This window comes from Mytilus galloprovincialis, chromosome 1 (assembly GCF_965363235.1).
Source record: "Mytilus galloprovincialis chromosome 1, xbMytGall1.hap1.1, whole genome shotgun sequence".
Taxonomy (NCBI): Eukaryota; Metazoa; Mollusca; class Bivalvia; order Mytilida; family Mytilidae; genus Mytilus; species Mytilus galloprovincialis.
The window spans coordinates 68,368,599-68,391,949 of NC_134838.1; the positions used below are offsets into that span (position 1 = coordinate 68,368,599).

At 32.4% G+C, this 23,351-nt stretch overlaps 1 protein-coding gene across 4 annotated transcripts; it reads left to right on the plus strand.

Annotated features, from left to right (window-relative positions):
* The first annotated feature begins 1,324 nt into the window (after nucleotides 1-1,324).
* Nucleotides 1,325-21,376, plus strand: LOC143082390 (tubulin beta-2 chain-like). Of its 4 annotated transcripts, XM_076258047.1 has the most exons (5): nucleotides 1,333-1,483; nucleotides 14,081-14,288; nucleotides 15,453-15,561; nucleotides 16,798-17,153; nucleotides 18,316-21,376. In XM_076258047.1, exons 4-5 carry the CDS (start codon nucleotides 16,848-16,850, stop codon nucleotides 19,126-19,128), a joined length of 1,119 nt encoding a protein of 372 aa, XP_076114162.1. In that variant the 5' UTR covers nucleotides 1,333-1,483; nucleotides 14,081-14,288; nucleotides 15,453-15,561; nucleotides 16,798-16,847; the 3' UTR covers nucleotides 19,129-21,376. The 4 variants fall into 4 exon arrangements, with proteins under 4 accessions (XP_076114176.1, XP_076114153.1, XP_076114162.1 ...); XM_076258061.1 differs by lacking the exons at nucleotides 14,081-14,288; nucleotides 18,316-21,376 and adding an exon at nucleotides 17,598-17,753 and having other exon boundaries at nucleotides 1,325-1,483; XM_076258038.1 differs by lacking the exon at nucleotides 14,081-14,288 and having other exon boundaries at nucleotides 1,326-1,483.
* Nucleotides 21,377-23,351: the final 1,975 nt, after the last annotated feature.

Sequence of the window (23,351 nt, forward strand, 5' to 3'; positions counted from 1 at the left end):
ATAGTGTAAACATTGGTATAAACTATAGCGTTATCGATTAAAAAAAACAAACAAGGAAAGTAATAAGCCAGCTGCATACTTATAGGGGTGTTTATACTCATGAGTTACCTTTTTCATCTTTTTTTCTCTTTAAAGAACCCGTCTTCAACCAGTGTTGTAACGACATTAAGATTTGTTTCAATTTTTTTATTTTTATTTGTATTCGGAACACTTATTTTTTTACCGTCACCGCTATGGTAAAAGCTGCAATCGCTGCCGCAGAGTGGACACACTGTATGTAGTGTGCCGGTAGATAATTTGAAACTCGAAACTCGCATATTGATAATGTAAAATACACAATTAAAAAAAATGACACTTCTAAAGTTTGGTCGTCGTTTCAAAAGTGAGGCATTTGCCTCATTTGCCTCCATTACGCTACTGCCCTGTTAATTTACAGTATAAAACATATTCACACTTTCGAGTGACCTTACAAAGTTATCCTTTCCCATTGTAATAAATATTCAAACCTAAATATTAAGAGTTCACTTTTTACAATGAACTAAATGTAAAACATAGGTAATCATCGTTTCAATGGATGGATTGAAAAAGCTCGGACATAGTTTGTGAGGACCGAATGGATAAATTGTTTTTCTTCTGCTTAAAGTAAAATTTAATACTTATATGTCTTGAGATTTTTTATTTTAAAAAGCAAAACAATGTTATATAAATCCCCTTTTTGAAATTTGATTTTTTTTTAATATAAATATAAAACTATCTGCATAAATTTTTAATCAGACCATTCAACATTAAATGCTTACTTTTTATTGATAAATTTACATGTATTTGTGTTTCTCCGGAAAAAATTCTTTATATATCATCAGTCTGGCATTGTTTTCTTGAGAAAAAAAAATATCCCTCAAATGTCACGGGTATATAGATTAAGAAGTATTAATTTACCTACATCCCCCGCTACATCCTTACCCAAATTGTTCAAGTTTTGTTTATTCTGTATATGTGTACCGTTAGAAAATGCATGAAAATTTGCAAAATTCAAAATGTTTTTTTTTTTCAATCTTTGCTCTTTCATCTGTAATCAGTAGACTTTTCCCATGGAAAATGCCTCAGGGGATTGTACACTTCGTTAGTGCAGTTATTAAGAGTTCACTTTCATAATTAACTGACAATGAAAAGTCATTCATGTATAGCATTTCATAGTGCATGGAAAACCATGAACTATGAAAATTAGAGGGGGAAAAACTGACTTTTCATTGGACAAGAAGGGTGAGTATGTTCTAAGATTAGCGAAAGTGCTTTTATTTTTACTTTATCAGTTAATCACCCAGTTATTCGCCCTTGAACTTGTAAACAGACATCCGTTGGAGTAGAAATTCGTCATCACATATTTATTATTAGTGAAAATTTGTTATTGTAAGCAGCACATGAAATAATGCGGGAAATAGTTCACATACAAACAGGACAGTGTGGAAATCAAATCGGTTCCAAGGTAATTATTTAATTATAATGATATCTATTTTTTGTCCAAATTAATCCATTGAAATCACAGGCACTTGTTTCTTTCCATTGGAAGAACCACTATCAACGTATATTTACGAGTAAATATACGTTGATAGTGGTTCTTCCAATGGATAGAAACAAGTGCCTGTGATTGAAATTCGTACAATTTGAAGAGAATTAACCGGAAAATATAACATATTTAAAACATACATTTACGTTGCATAGAATTTTAAATTATTTGCAGGGAAAGGTTTTAAAACATTCTACAGAATCACTTAGCCGCGTCGCTCCCAATTATTTAAATTTTAATACAACAAACTACAAAGGGCGGGCACATGTTTTCTTAATATCATGAATAAAATGGCCGATTTTTGTAATACGTAGATGATGTTTCAATCTAAATAACCTTGACAATGGGTTATATTTATAATACATTAATCATCACATCCAACTGGTTATAACTAGAGCAAGCTTGCTAACTAGGAAGGGCCGATATTGTTGAATCAGATGATTATATGTATTGTTAAATTATACGAATTCAATAATGTAATGATTTTTTTTTTAAATAAGATGAGATTATAAATAAATGTTCTTTTGTGAATTTATTCATTGATTATAAGAGAGCAACCATTTAACTTCAAATTTTATATTATTTTTTTTGGGGGGGGGGGGGGGGAGGGGTGTTGTGATATGACTATACTTATTATATAGCTATAACTACCTTGTATGGCGCCGTATAGCTTCTACCGTTGGAGTTGTTAGGTGTCCTTTACATCAGGATCACGTCCGTACAGCTAGGCCGATTTGTAACAACTCATTAGTCCATAGCTTGCCTTTCGGAACACTCGGGACTCTTCATCTAGCTTGTTCTTGTACCAATGTTCTCCACATTCCTCTCCTTTTTATAAAATGGGCTCTGTAATTTCTTTGAATTCTATAATGTTCTGTTACTCCAAAATATTCTCTTAATTAAATCAAGCAAACTTAGTTATCTTTTGTTTAAGATGAAATGACTAATATAAATGGTATAGTTACTGAGGTGTATGCCACATTACGAGGCGTTGTGAAATATCATCATTACGGCCGTTAAACTGAATACACATTATACTTATATGTATATACACAAACATATATAATATTTACAAATCTTATAAGCACATAAGCATTGCAGAAATAATATATATACACATTAAATTATATGATATTGATAAGTTCAATCGAATGTCTATAGGAAGAACTAAGTATATATACATCAAATAACGTCGTACTGGAATATATACATTACACATATGAATATGTAGGCAACTTAAAGATGTAAGGGAGGCAATTCCTTCAATCGTTCCCTTTTTCTCAACAATAGCTTGTCAACACTTTTACTTTTATTTTCCAACAATTTCTGCGCATTGTTCATCATCTTAACATTTGGTTTTCTTATTTTTATCAAGGACTTCAGACACCTTTGCCACTTGCTGGAAATTCCTTCCTTACTTAAACCGTTCTTCTGTTCTCTACACACACTGCCTTGGTCTTTTATTTCTTTGACTTTTATGTCACTCACATACTCATGTGCTGACCTCGTCTTCTTCTTCATCTCCTTAACCTTCTTATTCTGTATCATCTTCTTCACCTCCATATTCTTCTTCTCTCTTTTTGTTGTTAGTGCTTTGTATCTTTCAACTGGCTTCTCCGTTGTGTCAATCTTTTGAGATTCTTGAATCGTCTGAGTGGATTTATCAACACATGTTTCAATTGTTTGAGTGGAGTTATATACACCTTTACCAATCTTTCTTTCTGTCGTGTGTTCCATAGTTTTCGGAAAAGGTACATATTCAAGTTCTGTTTCTATTGCAATCTCTACACTTTGACAACAAGACCTAATTTTTTCATCAACCCTAGTTGGTGTTGCATCCAGTATCCATCTTGATTCTACGCATTTCTTTTGTGTTCCCGGTTGTTCTTTAGTAACGTTGCATCTTTTCTTATCGGTATCTTGAACTACTATCCAATAAAGATGCTTGCGGTTTTTCAGCCTTGAACTTACATCTTTGTTTGACTTGTAAATCCAATTTGGAGCCAGGCAGTCAATAGCATCTGTCAATTCTTTTAATTCAAAAAATTCCACTTGGTTCTTAATATTCTGATTGTTAACCAAAACATCTGAAATCCCAATGTTTCCACTTGTTTCTTGTTCATTGTGTCTGTTGATAAATTGATCGTTGTTGATTCGGTTCAAGCTGATTTTACTGCTTGCACATTCGTCAATCTGTTTACTTTGCATTGTTGTCTCTCTATTCAATTTATCATTTTCTTTAACATTCACTTTAACCAAGTCATGAAGTTTTTTCTTCGTCATAAACCCTGTCGTATTTCTACCTAAAGAGCTTTTCTTTACTTTCTCCTTCTCTTTATGTTTGATTTCAGCAGCCAACTTTGTAATAGGTGCTTCATTTAATCCTGCTGTATTCTCATCTGTAAGTTTCGTATCCTTTTGCAAAACATCCATTATTGATCCATCTATACGTGATTCTGTGACGTCTGGAATATCTGCATGGTGTCTATTCAGCTCAAGTTCTTCATAACTGTCCTTCAAATCAAATTCAAAACTTTCTCGCGTACCTGTGTTGTTGTTGTCGATGTCAAACTCACAACTGTTATCTACATCTAGTACTGATGTAGTTAGTCGCTCTTTTTCTACTGTACTTTTTCCAAAAGCATGCATGGACTGCTGAAGATGCGCATAATGCGTATCTGTAACGCTTACACCAACTTTACTGTCATAACACTCCTGAATAACAGCTGCATATTTACACTTTGGGTTTTTAACCTTATCATCATCAATATCAATTTCATCATGATTTTTTTCTGTATCTCCTGTACTGTGTATGTGAAACTGCTTAGAATTTACTATTGTCAAATTCTGTTCATGTTGGAAACTGGTATGGCATAACACATCATTTTTCTGTCTTTCGATATTCTCTATATCTCGTTTTTCCTCCCACAAACTGTTGTGTTTTAAAAATCCTTCTGCTTTTTTAAATATAGTCATGAAACGTGTTGCTGCCTCAACTGAACTTCCAGCAACTTTGTTAACTAGTTCTCGCTCTTCCTCATCACAACAAGCGTTTATAAAGTTTTCTATAACAAGCTGTTCTTGGTCTTTCTTAGATTTATTTGGAAAAGTTCCCTCAACAAGTTCTTCAATTCTGTGCTTAAATTCTTCTATTAATTCGCCTGGATAAGGGGTGATATTCTCTAGATGTTTTAAACTTAAATATGAATAACCAACCCAATCAAACCGGTCTTCAAACAGTTTGCATAATGCTTCATAGTCCTTTTGTATAGTATTTGGCCTCCTTTCATAAAACTTTAGTGCTTTTCCGGATAATTTCGAAATAAGCATTTGTAATTTTTGTTCTTGATTCCACCCATTTTTAATAGCCTTAAAATCAAAATTGGTTTTGAACAGGGACCATTCTGGTGTTGATGTTCCATCAAAAATGTCAAAATTATCCATACCTTTTGGATACAATAACACTTTATATGTTGATAAAATTATATGAAGTTTGTATCAAGAAAATAAAATTGACTACATGTATTACTGCAAAATATATATACGATAAACACACTCATATATTCAGAACTGTAAAAATTTCACAGGAGAGTTTGTTTTACTATTTGCAACGCTAGCATCAGAACGTCTGATGCGAAAACTCCTATATAAATTTTACAAATACTCAAGTAAAATGTACAAGCATTACATGTATCAAAATAAAAAAAATATATACAAAAATCCGGACAAACACAAAAAAAAAAAAATTGATTCAGTCAAATCAATGTTTTATAAACTCAATATGTACAATCAATGTGCAGGTAAACAATAAAATTTATAGACATGCATAAATAAACATACAGATATCTATATTATTTACAAAGATCGATAGATGACAATTTAATTAATCAACACCTCTCCTACATTAAAAAAGTGAACTCTTCTCATGTCATATATATTAACACAAGTATAAGCAAAAATTAAATAGTGTCTAGTTGACAAATATTTAATTTGATCTACAGTGTGATAGAAGACAAATATAAGACTTTAATCAAAATAACAATGAATCAACGAATATTAAAGTTTAATAATTGTGGGGAAAAGGGGGGTCACATTGTGAAGTAAAAGTTTATCTAATCATATGATGTAAACGCATACATCAGAACATCTGATGTTCCCTTAAATTGCAGGTTATATCCCTGAAATATCAAAACGCAAACATCAGAACGTCTGATGTGATATTTTACGGGACTGAAAAAGGGGGGGGGGGGGCTGAAATCTGAAATAAATGTATCTTCTGTTCAGTAATAATAGCCAACCAATAATTAGTCTTCTAAAGCAAATAAATAAAGTGAATCAATCTATCCACCTTATGTTTTCCACCTTTCAAAACTTAAATTCGGCGCCAACAAACGTCAAAACAAAGAACTTCCAGTAAATTCGTTGCCGACTTCTGACACCAATTGTTGTGATATGACTATACTTATTATATAGCTATAACTACCTTGTATGGCGCCGTATAGCTTCTACCGTTGGAGTTGTTAGGTGTCCTTTACATCAGGATCACGTCCGTACAGCTAGGCCGATTTGTAACAACTCATTAGTCCATAGCTTGCCTTTCGGAACACTCGGGACTCTTCATCTAGCTTGTTCTTGTACCAATGTTCTCCACAGGGGTACTGTATGGTTTTTTGTTTTTTTGTCTGAGTCAGAAAATTATTTCGCGGAAAGCGTGAACATTTTTTGTTTAGTTTTTCGACGCTATCAACCAAATTATTTTTTTCAAAATTAACACTTTAAGGTATGGGGAAAATCTAGATTCAGAATAATTTTTTTGTCATCATCATCATTTATTCTGCTTGACCACAATAGTTTTTTTATTCGAATTGGGGATCAAATTTTTTTTTTGGAAAAAAACATAACCCCCCTTTTTTAAAGTTAAATGGTTGTTCCCTAATGATCGATATTAAAGTCACTGTTAATGTCATCAATCGAGTACTGATCAAATATGATCGATGTGTGTTCGACTACCGATCTTGATCGAATAATAAGTCTGGATTGTAGCAAGATCTTGAATATAAATTCTTCTTGAATGTTTGTATTAGGAGTGATTTTATTGTCAATATTTACTGTATATACATACAACAACATATATTGCCATCAAGTTACAAACACTTATACTATATATACTATCGAGACTTAGAAGACACATATTTAGTGGAGCGCCTTTTCTTTATGTAAGGAGGCTAACTTCTGCAATAATTATAATATGCTGCACAATCGCATTTTTCATACAAAACTCAAAATTAGACATTTAAACAACAAAAAAGAATCCGGTGAAACCCCCCCTCCCCTCTTTTATTTTCATATACACTAGTTAATTATGTCACCAATCTTTTTAGATTTGCATGACAATACCAAATTTGTATTGTATTGTTTAAAAACGAAAATGGCTATAGCAATAGCATATATCATTTTAAAACAAAATTTTGTGGACAAGTTTTCAAGACATGGCAATTCAATAAAAAAGTACACTTTTTCGCCGCCTTTGAAAATAAAATTGCTTCCCTCTTCTTTTTTTTTTTGAATATTTTTTTTTAAATATCCTCCTTATTTTAACAAATTTTCAATATTTTTTTAATGTGTTCTTTCTCTTATAAATACAATATTATTTCATTATGGTTCAATAGAGACGTTCTTCGATGCAACATTTTACAAAAACTTGTAGAACATGTAGAGTAACATCTTGCTGCTGCAAGATAACATTTCAGTTTCAATATAAGGATTTCATCATGTTTTATCCAACTCGTCAAAGCATGTGTTGAACAATACATGCAACAGACATTATGACTCGTTCAATTATGGATCTGTAAGATCAGGTTAGATAGAGTACAGTCTGGTTAAGTTCAGACATTATATAATAATCACATTAATACAATTATTTTCCATTGTTATTTTTGTGATGAAGTCACTAAGTGTCACTTCCTTGTAAAATATTTTTGTATGAGAGTGGATAGGGTTACACAATAGAGAATAAAGGGTCAAATCTACAGCAAAAAATGGATCCATAAAATAAAGAATAGAGTAAAATAGGGCAAAAAAATAAAATGAACCTGAGAGAGAATAATGGGGTGTTAAAATATTAAAGAATATTGAATATTACATGGGGCTCTATTTCGAAGTCACCTTGTCAAACCGTCTATTATACGTCCAACACATATGTTCATCACTTTTTTCTCGTGTACTACTTACTTAACAGAAAGACTTCATATTTGGTTTGCAGGTTGACAATGACAGGTTGTAAGGTTTGAACTCTTTTCGGATTTGTCACCCATTTTGTTCTATCTGTCTGCCGATACTTGCCAACTTTTAGGGTCTTTGGCAATAGAAAAGTGTCTATGCAATATGTGAAGCTCTTACGTGTCTTACTTAATTGCCTCAAGTGTGTAAAGAAACTGAGTTGTAAATAGAGTTATCACTAAAGATCTTTCATAAACATTCATAAATAGATAACTAAAGATATTTGAAGACGAATTTACAAACTTTATGTGACGGGTTTAAGCAAGGGCAGAGACATATATACCAAAGGTATTATACCATAGGCGGATCCAGGGGGGGGGGAGGGGACTGGGGAGCCTGGCCCCCCTTTTGTGGAAAGAATTTGGTTGATTATATAGGGAATCACTGAAGCATGACTGGAGCCCCCCCCCCCCTTAGGTCAGTCAGAGGGCCCCCCCTAAGGGAAAGTTCTGGATCTGCCACTGTATACATGTACATGTCTCTGGTAAGGAAATTGCTATTTAGAGACCAGAATAATTTCAACTTCGCACATTTTTATAAGTGCATATCACCATTCATACTCGGAAGAAATAATAAGATTGCAAAATACATAGTTATATTTAGGGGTGGGGGTGGGCGGGGGGCTAAAACTGTGTGTATCATTACGACATTACCAAAGGACCCCGAATTAGGTCATTAAAACAGAAAGTAAAACAGTAAGACCTTTTTTATTTATTTTGTGTAAAATAAATTTTACACATACAACTACATGTAATTATTAAATAAGTACTGTCATGTTTATACATTTCGATGAAAATCGCATAAATCTAAAAAGTCTGATATGGGAAAACTCACAAACTGTATTTCCATAAAATGGATAAAAGTTAAAGATTATATTTTATGTGTAGATGATATTGACGAAATTGGCAACATCTGTTACGACATCCTCATCAATAACGTATCATCAAAATTTTAGTAACATTTTAAATTAATCATGCCATACCAAACCATGGTAAACCTTGCTTAAATCCTATGGTTTATTATATTATAGTTCAAAATTAAAATTGAGTTTGAATTTATGATGAAAAAAATCGGAAACTAAATAAACCCAAAAAACTTATTATAGATATAATATACTGGAAACACTGACTGCAAACCGGCAAAATATATACTATTATAAACCCAAGAATTACAATGCTGAAATTTCTGTTTTTTTTGCAAGATGTGCAATAGGCTTAGAATATTAAGATGGAAATCATGTTTAGTGTAAACCACTGCTACTTCAACATTTGAAGGTAAACAATGACAGTACATGTAAATATGCGTTTGTGTTATTAAACCGAAGATAATAAACAATTATTTTTAGACTGTCAATATTTCATAGTCTTTTGATAAAAGGTATAAAGTTCTTTTAACTAAAACAAGTATTGTCATCACATATATATTATTAACATTGAATATATGATGGGCTATACAACTTGGGATGGGGTGGTTATTTAAATATTTTGATGTTTGATTAATTTGCTGATGACACAAAAATTAAATTTATTCACGAGAGTGCACATATCAATTTTTATACGACCGCTAAATTTGAAAAATTTTTCGTCGTATATTGCTATCACGTTGGCGTCGTCGTCTACGTCGTCGTCGTCGTCCGAATACTTTTAGTTTTTCGCACTCTAACTTTAGTAAAAGTGAATGGAAATCTATGAAATTTTAACACAAGGTTTATGACCACAAAAGGAAGGTTGGTATTGATTTTGGGAGTTTTGGTCCCAACATTTTAGGAATTAGGGGCCAAAAAGGGCCCAAATAAGCATTTTCTTGGTTTTCGCACTATAACTTTAGTTTAAGTTAATAGAAATCTATGAAATTTTGACACAAGGTTTATGACCACCAAAGAACGGTTGGGATTGATTTTGGGAGTTTTGGTTTCAACAGTTTAGGAAATAAGGGCCAAAAAAGGGCCCAAATAAGCATTATTCTTGGTTTTCGCACAATAACTTTAGTTTAAGTAAATAGAAATCAATGAAATTTAAACACAATGTTAATGACTACAAAAGGAAGGTTGGTATTGATTTTGGGAGTTTAGGTCCCAACAGTTTAGGAATTAGGGGCCAAAATAGGGGCCCAAATAAGCATTATTTTTGTTTTTTGCACCATAACTAAAGTATAAGTAAATAGAAATCTATGAAATTTAAACACAAGGTTTATGACCATAAAAGGAAGGTTGGGTTTGATTTTGGGAGTTTTGGTCCTAACAGTTTAGGAATAAGGGGCCCAAAGGGTCCAAAATTGAACTTTGTGTGATTTCATCAAAAATTGAATAATTGGGGTTCTTTGATATGCCGAATCTAACTATGTATGTAGATTCTTAATTTTTGGTTCCGTTTTCAAATTGGTCTACATTAAGGTCCAAAGGGTCCAAAATTAAAGTTAGTTTGATTTTAACAAAAATTGAATCCTTGGGGTTCTTTGATATGCTGATATATCAAAAATGTACTTAGATTTTTATACGACCGCAAAATTTGAAAAATTTTTCGTCGTATATTGCTATCACGTTGGCGTCGGCGTCGTCGTCGTCGTCGTCGTCGTCGTCCTGCGTCCGAATACTTTTAGTTTTCGCACTCTAACTTTAGTAAAAGTGAATGGAAATCTATGAAATTTTAACACAAGGTTTATGACCACAAAAGGAAGGTTGTTATTGATTTTGGGAGTTTTGGTCCCAACATTTTAGGAATTAGGGGCCAAAAAGGGCCCAAATAAGCATTTTCTTGGTTTTCGCACTATAACTTTAGTTTAAGTTAATAGAAATCTATGAAATTTTGACACAAGGTTTATGACCACAAAAGAACGGTTGGGATTGATTTTGGGAGTTTTGGTTTCAACAGTTTAGGAATTAGGGGCCAAAAAAGGGCCCAAATAAGCATTATTCTTGGTTTTCGCACAATAACTTTAGTTTAAGTAAATAGAAATCAATGAAATTTAAACACAATGTTAATGACTACAAAAGGAAGGTTGGTATTGATTTTGGGAGTTTAGGTCCCAACAGTTTAGGAATTAGGGGCCAAAAAGGGACCCAAATAAGCATTTTTCTTGGTTTTCGCACCATAACGTTAGTATAAGTAAATAGAAATCTATGAAATTTAAACACAAGGTTTATGACCATAAAAGAAAGGTTGGGTTTGATTTTGGGAGTTTTGGTCCCAACATAATAAGGGGCCCAAAGGGTCCAAAATTAAACTTTTGTTTGATTTCATCAAAATTGAATAATTGGGGTTCTTTGATATGCTGAATCTAACTGTCATGACTGTGTATGTAGATTCTTAACTTTTGGTCCCGTTTTCAAATTGGTCTACATTAAGGTCCAAAGGGTCCAAAATTAAACTTAGTTTGATTTTGACAAAAAATGAATCAGTTAGGTTCTTTGATATGCTGAATCTAAAAATGTACTTAGATTCTTGATTATTGGCCCAGTTTTCAAGTTGGTCCAAATCGGGGTCCAAAATTAAACTTTGTTTGATTTCATCAAAAATTGAATAAATGGGATTCTTTGATATACCAAATCTAACTGTGTATGTAGATTCTTCATTTTTGGTCCTGTTTTCAAATTGGTCTACACTAAAGTCCAAAGGGTCCAAAATTAAACTTAGTCTGATTTTAACAAAAATTGAAATCTTGAAGTTCTTTGATATGCTGAATCCAAAAATGTACTTAGATTTTTTATTATGGGCCCAGTTTTCAAGTTGGTCCAAATCAGGATCTAAAATTATTATATTAAGTATTGTGCAATAGCAAGTCTTTTCAATTGCACAGTATTGCGCAATGGCAAGAAATATCTAATTGCACAATATTGTGAAATATCAAATTTTTTTTTAATTAGAGTTATCTTTCTTTGTCCAGAATAGTAAGCAAGAAATATCTAATTGCAAAATATTGTGCAATAGCAAGATTTTTTTTTAATTGGAGTTATCTTTCTTTGTCCAGAATTAACTTAAATCTTTGTTATATACAATATACAATGTATATTCACTTTTTACTACCAACTGATAAATTAAAATAATCTTTACCATTCAGTGATAACAAGCAGTTTTTTTACATCTTAATATTTTATGATGTATTTAAATGAGTAGTTATTGTTGCAAACTCCATTAGAAATTTTAATTGAGATTAGTTTTGGAATAAGGGAAAGGGGGATGTGATTAAAAAAATTGGGTTCAATTTTTCTCATTTGAAATTTCATAAATAAAAAAGAAAATTTCTTCAAACATTTTTTTGAGAGGATTAATATTCAACAGCATAGTGAATTGCTCTAAGAGAAACAAAAATTTTAAGTTCATTAGAACACATTCATTCTGTGTCAGAAACCTATGCTGTGTCAACTATTTAATCACAATCCAAATTTAGAGCTGAATCCAGCTTGAATGTTGTGTCCATACTTGCCCTAACCGTTCAGGGTTCAACCTCTGCGGTCGTATAAAGCTACGCCCTGCGGAGCATCTGGTTAATTATTGGCCTAGTTTTCAAGTTGGTCCAAATGGGGGTCCAAAATTAAACTTTGTTTGATTTCATCAAAAATTGAATAAATGGGTTCTTTGATATGCCAAATCTAACTGTGTATGTAGATTCTTAATTTTTGGTCCAGTTTTCAAATTGGTCCACATTAAGGTCCAAAGGGTCCAAAATTAAACTAAGTTTGATTTTAACAAAAATTAAATTCTTGGGCTTATTTGATATGCTTTATCTAAATATGTACTTTGATTTTTGATTATGGGCCCAGTTTTCAAGTTGGTCCAAATCAGGATTCCATATCAAGTATTGTGCAATAGCAAGAAATTTTCAATTGCACAGTATTGCACAATAGCAAGAAATATCTAATTGCACAATATTGTGTAATAGCAATTAATTTTCAATTGGAGTTATCTTTCTTTGTATAGAATAGTAGTTGATAATATATGTTGGAAATTTGCCAGACATGACTATGATGTCATTTTCTATTTTTATTTGCCAATAACTTTATGTAAATAACTTCATTGGAAATTTGCCAATATAAAATGTTGCTGATGAAGCTTTTTTTCCTTATCTTATCTAAAATGTTTTTAGATAATGTATGTTGGACATTTGCCAGACATGACTATGATGTCATTTTCTATTTTTATTTGCCAATAACTTTATGTAAATAACTTCATTGGAAATTTGCCAATATAAAATGTTGCTGATGAAGTTTTTTTTATTGTTTTATACAATAAACAATGTATATTCACTTTTACTACCAACCAATCTTTACCATTCAGTGATAACAAGCACTTTATTTTACATTTTAATATTTTATGATGTATTTAAAAGAGTAGTTATTGTTGCAAACTCCATTAGAAATTTGAATTGATATCAGTTTTGGAAAAAGGAAAACAGGGAAGTGAAAAAAAAGGGGGGGTTTAAATTTTTCTCATTTCAGATTTCATAAATAAAAAGAAAATTTCTTCAAACATTTTTTTGAGAGGATTAATATTCAACAGCATAGTGAATTGCTCAAAGGCAAAAAAAAACTTTTAAGTTCATTAGACCACATTCGTTCTGTGTCAGAAACCTATGCTGTGTCATGATCAACTATTTAATTTTAGATTTAAAAAGTTTGAAGAAGAAATCTTTAATTGATTTGTAAAATCTTGACATTTGTTTTGTGTAAAAAAAACCCATGTAATGTCAAAAATTTGATCACAATCCAAATTTAGAGCTGTATCACGCTTGAATGTTTTGTCCATACTTGCCCCAACTGTTCAGGGTTCGACCTCTGCGGTCGTATAAAGCTGCGCCCTGCGGAGCACCTGGTTTAGTCTTATGACAAGTATTCTTATGCCATCTTAAAAAAAAAAATTATAAAATTTTGAACATAAGATACTGCAATACATGATCACACATAAAAAGAGGATTTGCGTAAAGTTTACAGAAAAGAGAACAATGGTCTGATTATAATGGGCGAAAATGACGTCAGATAGTCCACCTTGTTATTACTGCTTAGTTATTGCACTGACCATGTACATTTTTGTATTATTAACATCTTTTTTAAACTTCGGCCAAATTTGCAAAACTTTTGTGTAAAAGCAAGCATTTCATTGTCCTAAAATATGGACTGACACTGCCATTTCAAATATGTACTTCAACATCAATGTTTTCAAATTCAAATATTTTCGAAATTATATTCATGCATGCGGCGGGGGCATCATCTTTGTCTAGTTTGTTTTTTGTTTTTGTTTTTAGGTCTGCTTCATTTGTTCGAGCTTCGGAATAAGCTGTGTTAACCAAATCACGTTACCGGCTAAAAAGCGACTAAAAGCAAACGAGTGAAACCGGCTGAAAAAAGAAGATTAAGACAGTGGAAAGAAGCACCTTTTCTACAATCGACCCACTTATGAAGAGGATCAAACATTGGCATAACAATGTTGCAGATAATGCAGTCTAGAGCAGTGTAAATACACCATACAACCATCATAAGAACATCTTATAATCGGCAAACCTCGACTGATTCTGCTGCCAAGGTGTGCCGAATGTAACTTCGTCGTGTCATTTTCTATGAAAAATAATGTAGTTTCTCTTTCTGTTTAGTTTCATATTTGGACTTTAGATGACATAAATTAATTACACAAGCATAAACGAATGTCTTTCAGTTTTAAAAGAAAGCTTATTGACTATGTTCATTCAGTTATGTTACTTTTATGAAACAATTTACCTTACGCTTACCGCCGTACTTTATGGACCAACTGTTCCAGGACGGTTCGATTAGACTGGCGATGGTGGCGTTTTCCCACATGTCAGGCGACTGATTAAGTAGCAAATGAAGTGACCGTCGTGCCTATATCTTTAGTACCAATTAAGCGACTTCAGTCGCATTAAAACAATGAAATCCTACTTTTTTTTTGGAAAATGAATACTATATCATGGTGTGATCAAAGGTTAAAATTAATCAACAAATAAACAAAATATGTACAAGAAAATCAGATTATTTTCAATGAAATCATTTTGTATAACTAAAAGATAGAATGTTCAACTAACGATATATCGTTAATGCTGAACAATTTCCCTGTTTGTTTGGTAAAAAACTTTTCTAGCAGGGATAGCCTGTCGAATGCTGTAGACAAGGTAATACGAAAAACAGCATATGATGTAATATAATTGTATTTAGATTTAAAAAAAATAATAAGTAATTTTTTTTGTCCAGAAAAGACTTAAGTACTTCGGACGCCTGAAATTTATTAAGTGTTGTTCCCCTTTGTTTTTCCATTTTAATCCAAAAAAAGGTTTTTGCTAATTTTGGATTTTATGCTCAAAGTAAAAGGGAAAAATCTAGGGGGATTTACATGTTCAACTATAACAATCAGGTGAGTCACATGTTCAAATTCAGAATCAAAATAAATCAAATTTATAGAATTTATCTCTCTTGCCAATTGATGAATTTTCTTATTTGTCCAAGTAAGAGATCTAAAGACTTAGATTTTTTTTTATTAAAGTAAAGTTGAAAAACAAATATTGTCCCGATAAAAAAACACATTCACCCTTATAAAAGATGAATGGTCGGAAAGAAACTTTGTCAATAAAAAAGCTCCACAATTCATTTAATATTTTTTCTCTTTAGTTCTGGGAAGTCATTTCAGATGAGCATGGCATAGATCCAACTGGAGAATATCATGGCGACTCTGATCTACAACTTGAGAGAATCAGTGTTTATTTCTGCGAAGCAAATGGTATGTGATATTTTCTTCATGTTGTACGTTTTTATATTGATCATATATGTATGGCTTCAAGTCATTAGCCCTAGATTTAAAACCAATCAAATGACAGATAAATGCATTATAATTAAGTGAAAAGGAGGTAGAATTGTGCTTGATAACTTTAAATAAGAAACTTTCCATTCACAACAACAATATTCATCTTGGACTAATACATTAATATATGATCTATCAATTAGAATCTATCTATATTATATATATACAATATATTTTCTAAACAATAATGGCAATAAGAAAAAATCAAAACGAGGGAAAAAACATAAGATGAAATGGTAAAAACATAGTAGAAGAATACACAAGAGGCGGATTTAGGAGGCCAGGGTGCCCGGCCCCCCCTTTTTGTGGGAAAAATTTGTTTGATATAAAGGGATTCACTGAACCATGACTGGAGCGGGCCCCTTTTTAACAGTCAGTGGGCCCCCCTTATGAAAATTTCTGGACCCGCCACTGTACACCTTATCTGGATAAGTTCTAAAATTACACAATTTTTCAAACCAGGGGCCATAAATTTTTTGTAGAGACATGTTTGAGCCATCGTCAACACATCAAACAAAGCATTTTCAATGGCTTTAATTTGTCTTTTAACAATAATGAATTGATTGAGTCTCTAAAACTATCAAAATTTTAAATTGTCCACCTTCCAAAGTTTTCCCTCCCTTAGCTCAATGCTTATGACCTTTGTTGTTCTGCTTTGCCTCAATATGAAGTTGTCCAAGTAACTGTTTTTTCCCCGGATTGGACTAAATAGCGATAAGGTGTATAGAGTTACCTGTCAGACAGAGCAATATCAGATTCAAATCTGCATGGTAGATATACCTCGAATGACATCGATTCATTAGTAGAGATTCATCAGTAGACATAATCGTACCTTGAATGTATAACAATGTTATTTTAACTTGTACCAGAGACATATAATACAATATTATATGTATTATATCTCAGTCTGCTTGTTCCAATTTTGCTAGAGTAAAATCGAATGAATTAAGTTCATTATTTTACATTGTTATACATCAACTGCAGGTAAGTAAATTAGTGGAGTAAGAAAATACAAAATGCAAATTCATTTAATGTACTTGAAAATTATGCTGATGTTATTGTAATAGTCCCAGATAACAAAAAATATCTGAGTCGAAATGCCACCAAGGTAAAGTCTATAAAGTTTAACATACATTTACATCTATACAATTATAGGAAACAGATATGTTCCTAGAGCAGTTCTTGTTGATTTGGAACCTGGTACCATGGATTCTGTGCGATCAGGTCCGTTTGGGCAACTATTTAGACCTGACAACTTCATATTTGGTCAGTCTGGTGCTGGAAACAACTGGGCCAAAGGTCATTATACGGAAGGAGCCGAACTGGTAGAAAGTGTTGTGGATGTCGTCCGAAAAGAGTCGGAAACATGCGATTGTCTTCAAGGGTTCCAGTTGACACATTCTCTGGGTGGAGGAACAGGATCTGGCATGGGAACACTGTTGATCAATAAAATCCGGGAAGAATACCCAGACAGGATAATGATCACTTACTCCGTAATGCCATCTCCAAAGGTAAAAATAAATATATGTCTAATGTGTTCAATTTACCTATTAAAGTACATGTTTATATGTCTTTGCCTTTAAATAAAAAAAAGAGAGTTTTTGAAGTCAGACCGAATTAAACTGAGACTTGCTACAATCTCAGACGAAGAACACTTACATTTCAATCTTATGTAAATCCAAATTTATGAAATATTACTCTTTATATACCGTAATTTGAAGTAAAAGTTTATACAGTCCAACACTTTATATACAAAGGGAGACAAATCAATCTGAGTTATCCAAAGTTGCGATGTTTACTTTTATACTGCTTCATTTAGATAACATTCTACATGAATAATATCTACAAGATAAGACACTTTTAAACAAGGCACATCTCTTATTACTCGAAAAGAGACTTATCAACAATTACTTTGAATAAAATAAAACATTTATTTATTTTATTTGTGATTTAAGGTAATAATTCAGTAAATGGAGATGCTGCTTTTTGTGATCATGTCAGATTGGAACTTGGATTAAGCATTCTTAACAAATGTCAGCTATCTAGTTTGAAATATCTCCTGAATCTAGGTCTCTAGATAAAATCTCTGGAAATGGAACTATTATGTATTTCCAGCTATTGGGCATATGTCATCCAGATATGGTGGGTAAGACATGACCAGAATCCACGTTTAAACTTTCATAAGCGATACTTCAATTTTGTTTTGTTTTTGGGACCTGAACACCTGAAGATAGTCCAAAACATCATTTTATGACAAATTTTTACAAATTTTGAGTATTTATCAAAAAATGTACAAGAAACCGAAAATCATGATATTTTAAAGGTTTACATACGTTATGCTTTCAATTGTCCCAAAAAGTGAATAAATCTAACAGACTAACAAAAAATTAGCTTTTAACTACATATTATTCAAATGACAAAAAAATAAGGTATGAAAAAAGACAACCACTGAGGGATGATCCCTAACTTAAGACTGGCACGTTAATATGTTTACTGACCTTAAATTTGCATGGAAAAGAAGATCTCGGGTTCATTTCTTTCTTCCTCTGGGACCTTGTGTAAGTACATGCATGTATGAAAATTGATTAGTATGTTTTAAAATAATTATTGATTCACCAGGTTCATAATAAATTAAAGCACTTAATAATTTTTGTAAAATTATCTTTTTACAAGGTTTCTGACACCGTTGTTGAGCCATACAATGCAACCTTATCTGTCCATCAGCTTGTTGAAAACACTGACGAGACTTTCTGTATCGACAATGAGGCTCTTTATGACATCTGTTTCAGAACATTGAAGTTGACCACACCCACATATGGAGATTTGAATCACATTGTTTCCGCTGCAATGTCGGGCATAACAACATGTCTTAGATTTCCTGGACAATTGAATGCAGATTTGAGGAAATTAGCCGTCAACATGGTTCCGTTTCCTCGTCTTCATTTCTTCATGCCAGGGTTCGTACCTTTAACATCACGTGGTAGTCAACAGTATCGTGCACTTTCTGTACCGGAACTGACACAACAGATGTTTGATTCCAAGAACATGATGGTGGCTTGTGATCCTCGCCATGGAAGATATTTGACTGTTGCTTGCATTTTTAGAGGGAGAATGTCAATGAAAGAGGTTGACGAGCAAATGCTAAATGTCCAGAACAAAAACAGTTCATATTTTGTAGAATGGATTCCAAATAATGTCAAAACGGCTGTTTGTGACATTCCACCAAGAGGCTTGAAAATGTCGGCTACTTTTATAGGTAACAGTACAGCAATTCAAGAAATATTCAAGCGAATCTCTGAGCAGTTTACAGCTATGTTTCGCCGTAAAGCTTTTCTTCATTGGTATACTGGTGAAGGGATGGATGAGATGGAATTTACCGAGGCGGAGTCGAATATGAACGATTTAATTTCTGAATACCAACAGTATCAGGATGCAACTTCAGAAGAACAGGACTTTGATGAGGAAGAGGAAGAAGAAGAGGGATAAATGTAAAATGTTAAAAAATGAACTGTGCGCAACTTATTGATTAAAAAAGAAGTTAGCTTTATATGTTAAGACAGATGAGACATCTTGAATTTCATTTAATGCAGTTCGTTTTAAATATGATTCAAATATGTGTAAAGCAGGTTTAAAGAAAACGTTTTGCACCAAGTTAACTAAACTAAGATTGTTAACATATGGTCAGTGTGACCCATAGGCCATAGCAAGTTTTAATTGAATAAGGTTTTGGTACATAAGGCATAGTTTTACTTTGTAACATTTATGAATTTGAACTTACCATTCCTTCATGACTATATTAGTCCAAAATCTTCTAAAGTCTCACATTTCATGCAAGGGACGATTTTTGTTGTCCTGGAGTTATCTACCTTTCTTCATGTATTGTTAATGACCCTTGAAAAGTTTATTCTCTTAGTTGTTATCTCCATGATATTCACTGAATATTTCTTTATATATAATATGTTCATCATACTGTGTCACATTTCATCATACTGTGTCACATTTCATCATCAAAAGTCATAATGGTGTCCTGAACTTTGTTTTAATGAAGTTTGCTTTTAGCAAAGATCGATTCCAATTACAAATAATAATGTACAATTCTATATTTTAAAATTTAAACAAAAATATCAAACATGGTTCTGGATTAATTTTTTGCTTTCTTTTTAGTCCCCTACAGTCCCCTACCGACATGGTCGAAAGGCACTTTAGGTTTGCACTCCGTCTGTCTGTCTGTCTGTCTGTCTGTCCGGCAAATCAGTTTTCCACTCTTCGTGCTTGAAGATATAGATTTAATAATTGGTATATAGTTTTAGATCAAGTTCAAATGATGTTCCGGTCTGATGATTTTGTGCAGAGTTATGGTCCTTGGACTTAGAAAATTCACTCAAGTAATCAGTTTTCCGCTTTTTTTGTCATTCTTAAAGATATTGATTTAATAATTGGTATATAGTTTTATCATGACAAGTTACAGACCAAGTTCGAATTTTGTTTTGGTTTGATGATTTTGTGCAGTTATGCTCCTTGGACTTAGAAAATTCACTCAAATATTCAGTTTTTCACACTTTTTTTTTGTCATGCTTGAAAATATTGATTTAATAAGGCAGCAACCATTTGATTTTCTGGGGGGGGGGCTATGGTTTTTTTTTTCTGTGCAAACTTTTTTTTTCGCCTTTCGGCAAAGAACAATCTATTTTTTTAGCGACAAACCGAATACAATTTTTTTCTTTCAATTTTAGCATTACATATAGTGGCAGCTGAGGGTGAAACAAACATTTTTTTTCTCAGGGTCCAAAACAAATTATTTTTTTCACCAAAACCTGGAAACAAACTTTTTTTTCAAAAGATTTAGTGGGAGCAAATTATTTTGAAAGTGGGGGGCGAGAGTGACCGTCGTTCAATTAGACTGATCCAATTGGACATTTTGTTCAACTGTCACGGAAAGTATAGCGAGTAGTATTATTAAAAACGAATGACCAATGCTGCCATTTTCCTCTTTATATTACATACAAAGAGAATACCGGATCAAATATGGGACCTAAATTATCACTTAACCAACCTCGATGATTGTATATATTACAGTATATGTATAAGCAGAGTTTTTCAAGAAATTTAACAGAATAAATTAACACTAAAGCGCAATAATCGTGATGACTTGAAATAATAATTGATTTTTTACGGGTTATTACTTTTGTATATATATTTTACTTTCATTTGTTTAATTTAAAAACATTATTATCAAGAGATAAATCGTTATATTCACATAAAAACAATGCATAATTTTAGTTTTTATTATATTAATTTTCATATTAGTATTAAAAGTCCCGAGACAATGCCTAGACCAATGCGCTAAAAAATTAGTTGTTGAAAATTGTCTATTTCGAGAAAATGTATTATGCTTAGGGCTAGTCGGATCACTCTCAAAATCTATGTACTTTGTTTAGAAAGAGCATTCAATGCGCTTATGATTTATGATACTCTTATTTTTCATCAACATGCAAATCGACATACTTAGCTGCTAAATCGGCATTGTGGTCTCTGTTCATAGACTTTAGAGCTTTTGTGAAGTTATCTGACTTTAAGCCATAGTTTTTTACTTCGCTTGCTCATAGCTTTTTTTATGGTATGAACTAACACAAAATAAAAGAATTTAAGACAGTCTTTTGAAAATCATGTTGTTTTTTTTACATTACAATTTAACATTCATTGTTTGCTTCAAAATAAAGACATTCTAAACTAATGTGTTGCAGTAGTTTACTTGATTCAATTGTCACACCGGGTATCCCAATCTGAAATCCGCGGAAGGATTCGAATCCCGAGGAGCAATTATACGAGGTCGCAAACGACAGGGAATTCAAATCTGGACCGAATCGGATCCAGATTTTACTTGTTCACCGAATGCATTCTCGTGTAATTGCTCCTCATGATTCGGATCCCTCCGCGGATTTTGGATCTGGATACCTGATGTGATTATTGAACTCAAATAATTTAAATGTTAAAAACGAGCACCAAGATTGTTGACATTGTGTCAACGCCATTTGTAATCAAATTAACTTTAAGGTAGATGGGGTGTCTTAATTATAATCCATAGAATTTTTTAATAATTTGCCAAAATGTAGTTTATATCTTGCTTTTTAAAAAAAATAAATAAAAAGAATGGGTCACCGTGCTTATTTTCATGCTACTCAGTGTTCAAAATTGACAAATTTTGTATAGATTATGCATGAAAAACCCAATTTTCTGAAATAAAGCATGATAATCTACACCATAGAAATTTGAGATAACATATGAGAAGATGGCTTTAATAGTATGCTTTCAGTTAAGAAAAAGAAACAATGGGGTCACCGAACCCGTTTTCTTGCTACATTATAAAATAGGTAAATTCCTAACACATTCTATTGTAAAAGTACCTTAATCTGAATTATCTGCCCTTGCATTTGAGTTGCCTCCCCTTATGTGGCAAAGTTGGAAAAAAATTGATCAAACAAAAGTTTTCTGTTTTTTTTGTAAAATACAACCATAAATATGATAAAACATGTCATTTTCTATATCGAAGTGGAAGTTCTTACACATGAATTACCTACTACTCTAAATATTTGCACATTCTATTAAAGATCTAGACCTTGTTTTTTGGTATTTCCAAATCCAAGATGGAGGAAGACACCCTATCTACCTTAAGGGAGCTACCATTTAATTATTATTGGGGGGTGGGGGATAGGATGAAATTTGACAAAACAGGCAGGACTGGCGTTTTGAGTTGAAAAAAAAAAGGCAGGATAACAATTTATGTAAAAAAAAGTCCGGATAAACTAGTAAAAAAAAAATGCAGGACCGAATAGAGTGAAAAAAAAAATAAAAAGGCAGGACAGAGATTACAACTAAAAAAAAGGCAGGACAAAATTTTTCATCCTAGCCCCATGAAGCTTTGTGATAGGTTTTGTTAGATTATGTAATGTTTTATCAAATTTATATGCAATTTTTGTTTTTTTACACCACACAGTTAAAATCTGAGATTTTTATTCCAATGCAATATTAGTCTGTGAGTGATTAAATTTGAAGTAATTTCATCTTCATGTTTGATATTCTTTCATTGCTACAAATGGATGCTCAATATTTTTATTTTTATGTCTTTACAAATTCCTTGTTTCACTGATAAATGTTTATAAACGATTATTTGTATCTCAGATATTGTTGCTGTTATCTTATTTTACTATGTGAGTAATTATAATTTGATTCTTTGCAGTTGGCATTGCACATTTTCGTAGTACGTTTCACTGCCGGATCTAGAAATTTTCATAAGTGGGGGCCAACTGACTGCTTAGAGGGGGCCCGCTTCAGTGATTCCCTATATAAGCAACCAAATTCCCCCCCCCCCCCCCCTTAAATCCGCCTCTGCGTTTCAGTTCAAAAGTAAATATAAAAATGGACAAAGAACCTGCGGCACTGTATAACTTTAATTGTCTCGCTTGCAACGAAAATCGATAAGACGAGACATAGCGATCCTAGATTCCGTAAGCACTGTAAACATTATGTTCAGTCTGTAGTTGTACAAACACATGCTATAATTTTGTCAAACCTAAATGTAATCTTACGAAAATTTGACAAAAGCCTTAATGATGAAGAGAACATCCAACGCAAACTTTGAAACTTGAAAATATATTTTTTAATTTATTTTTCCGTATTTTAGTGAGAAATTGATTAAGCGTTTTGCAGTT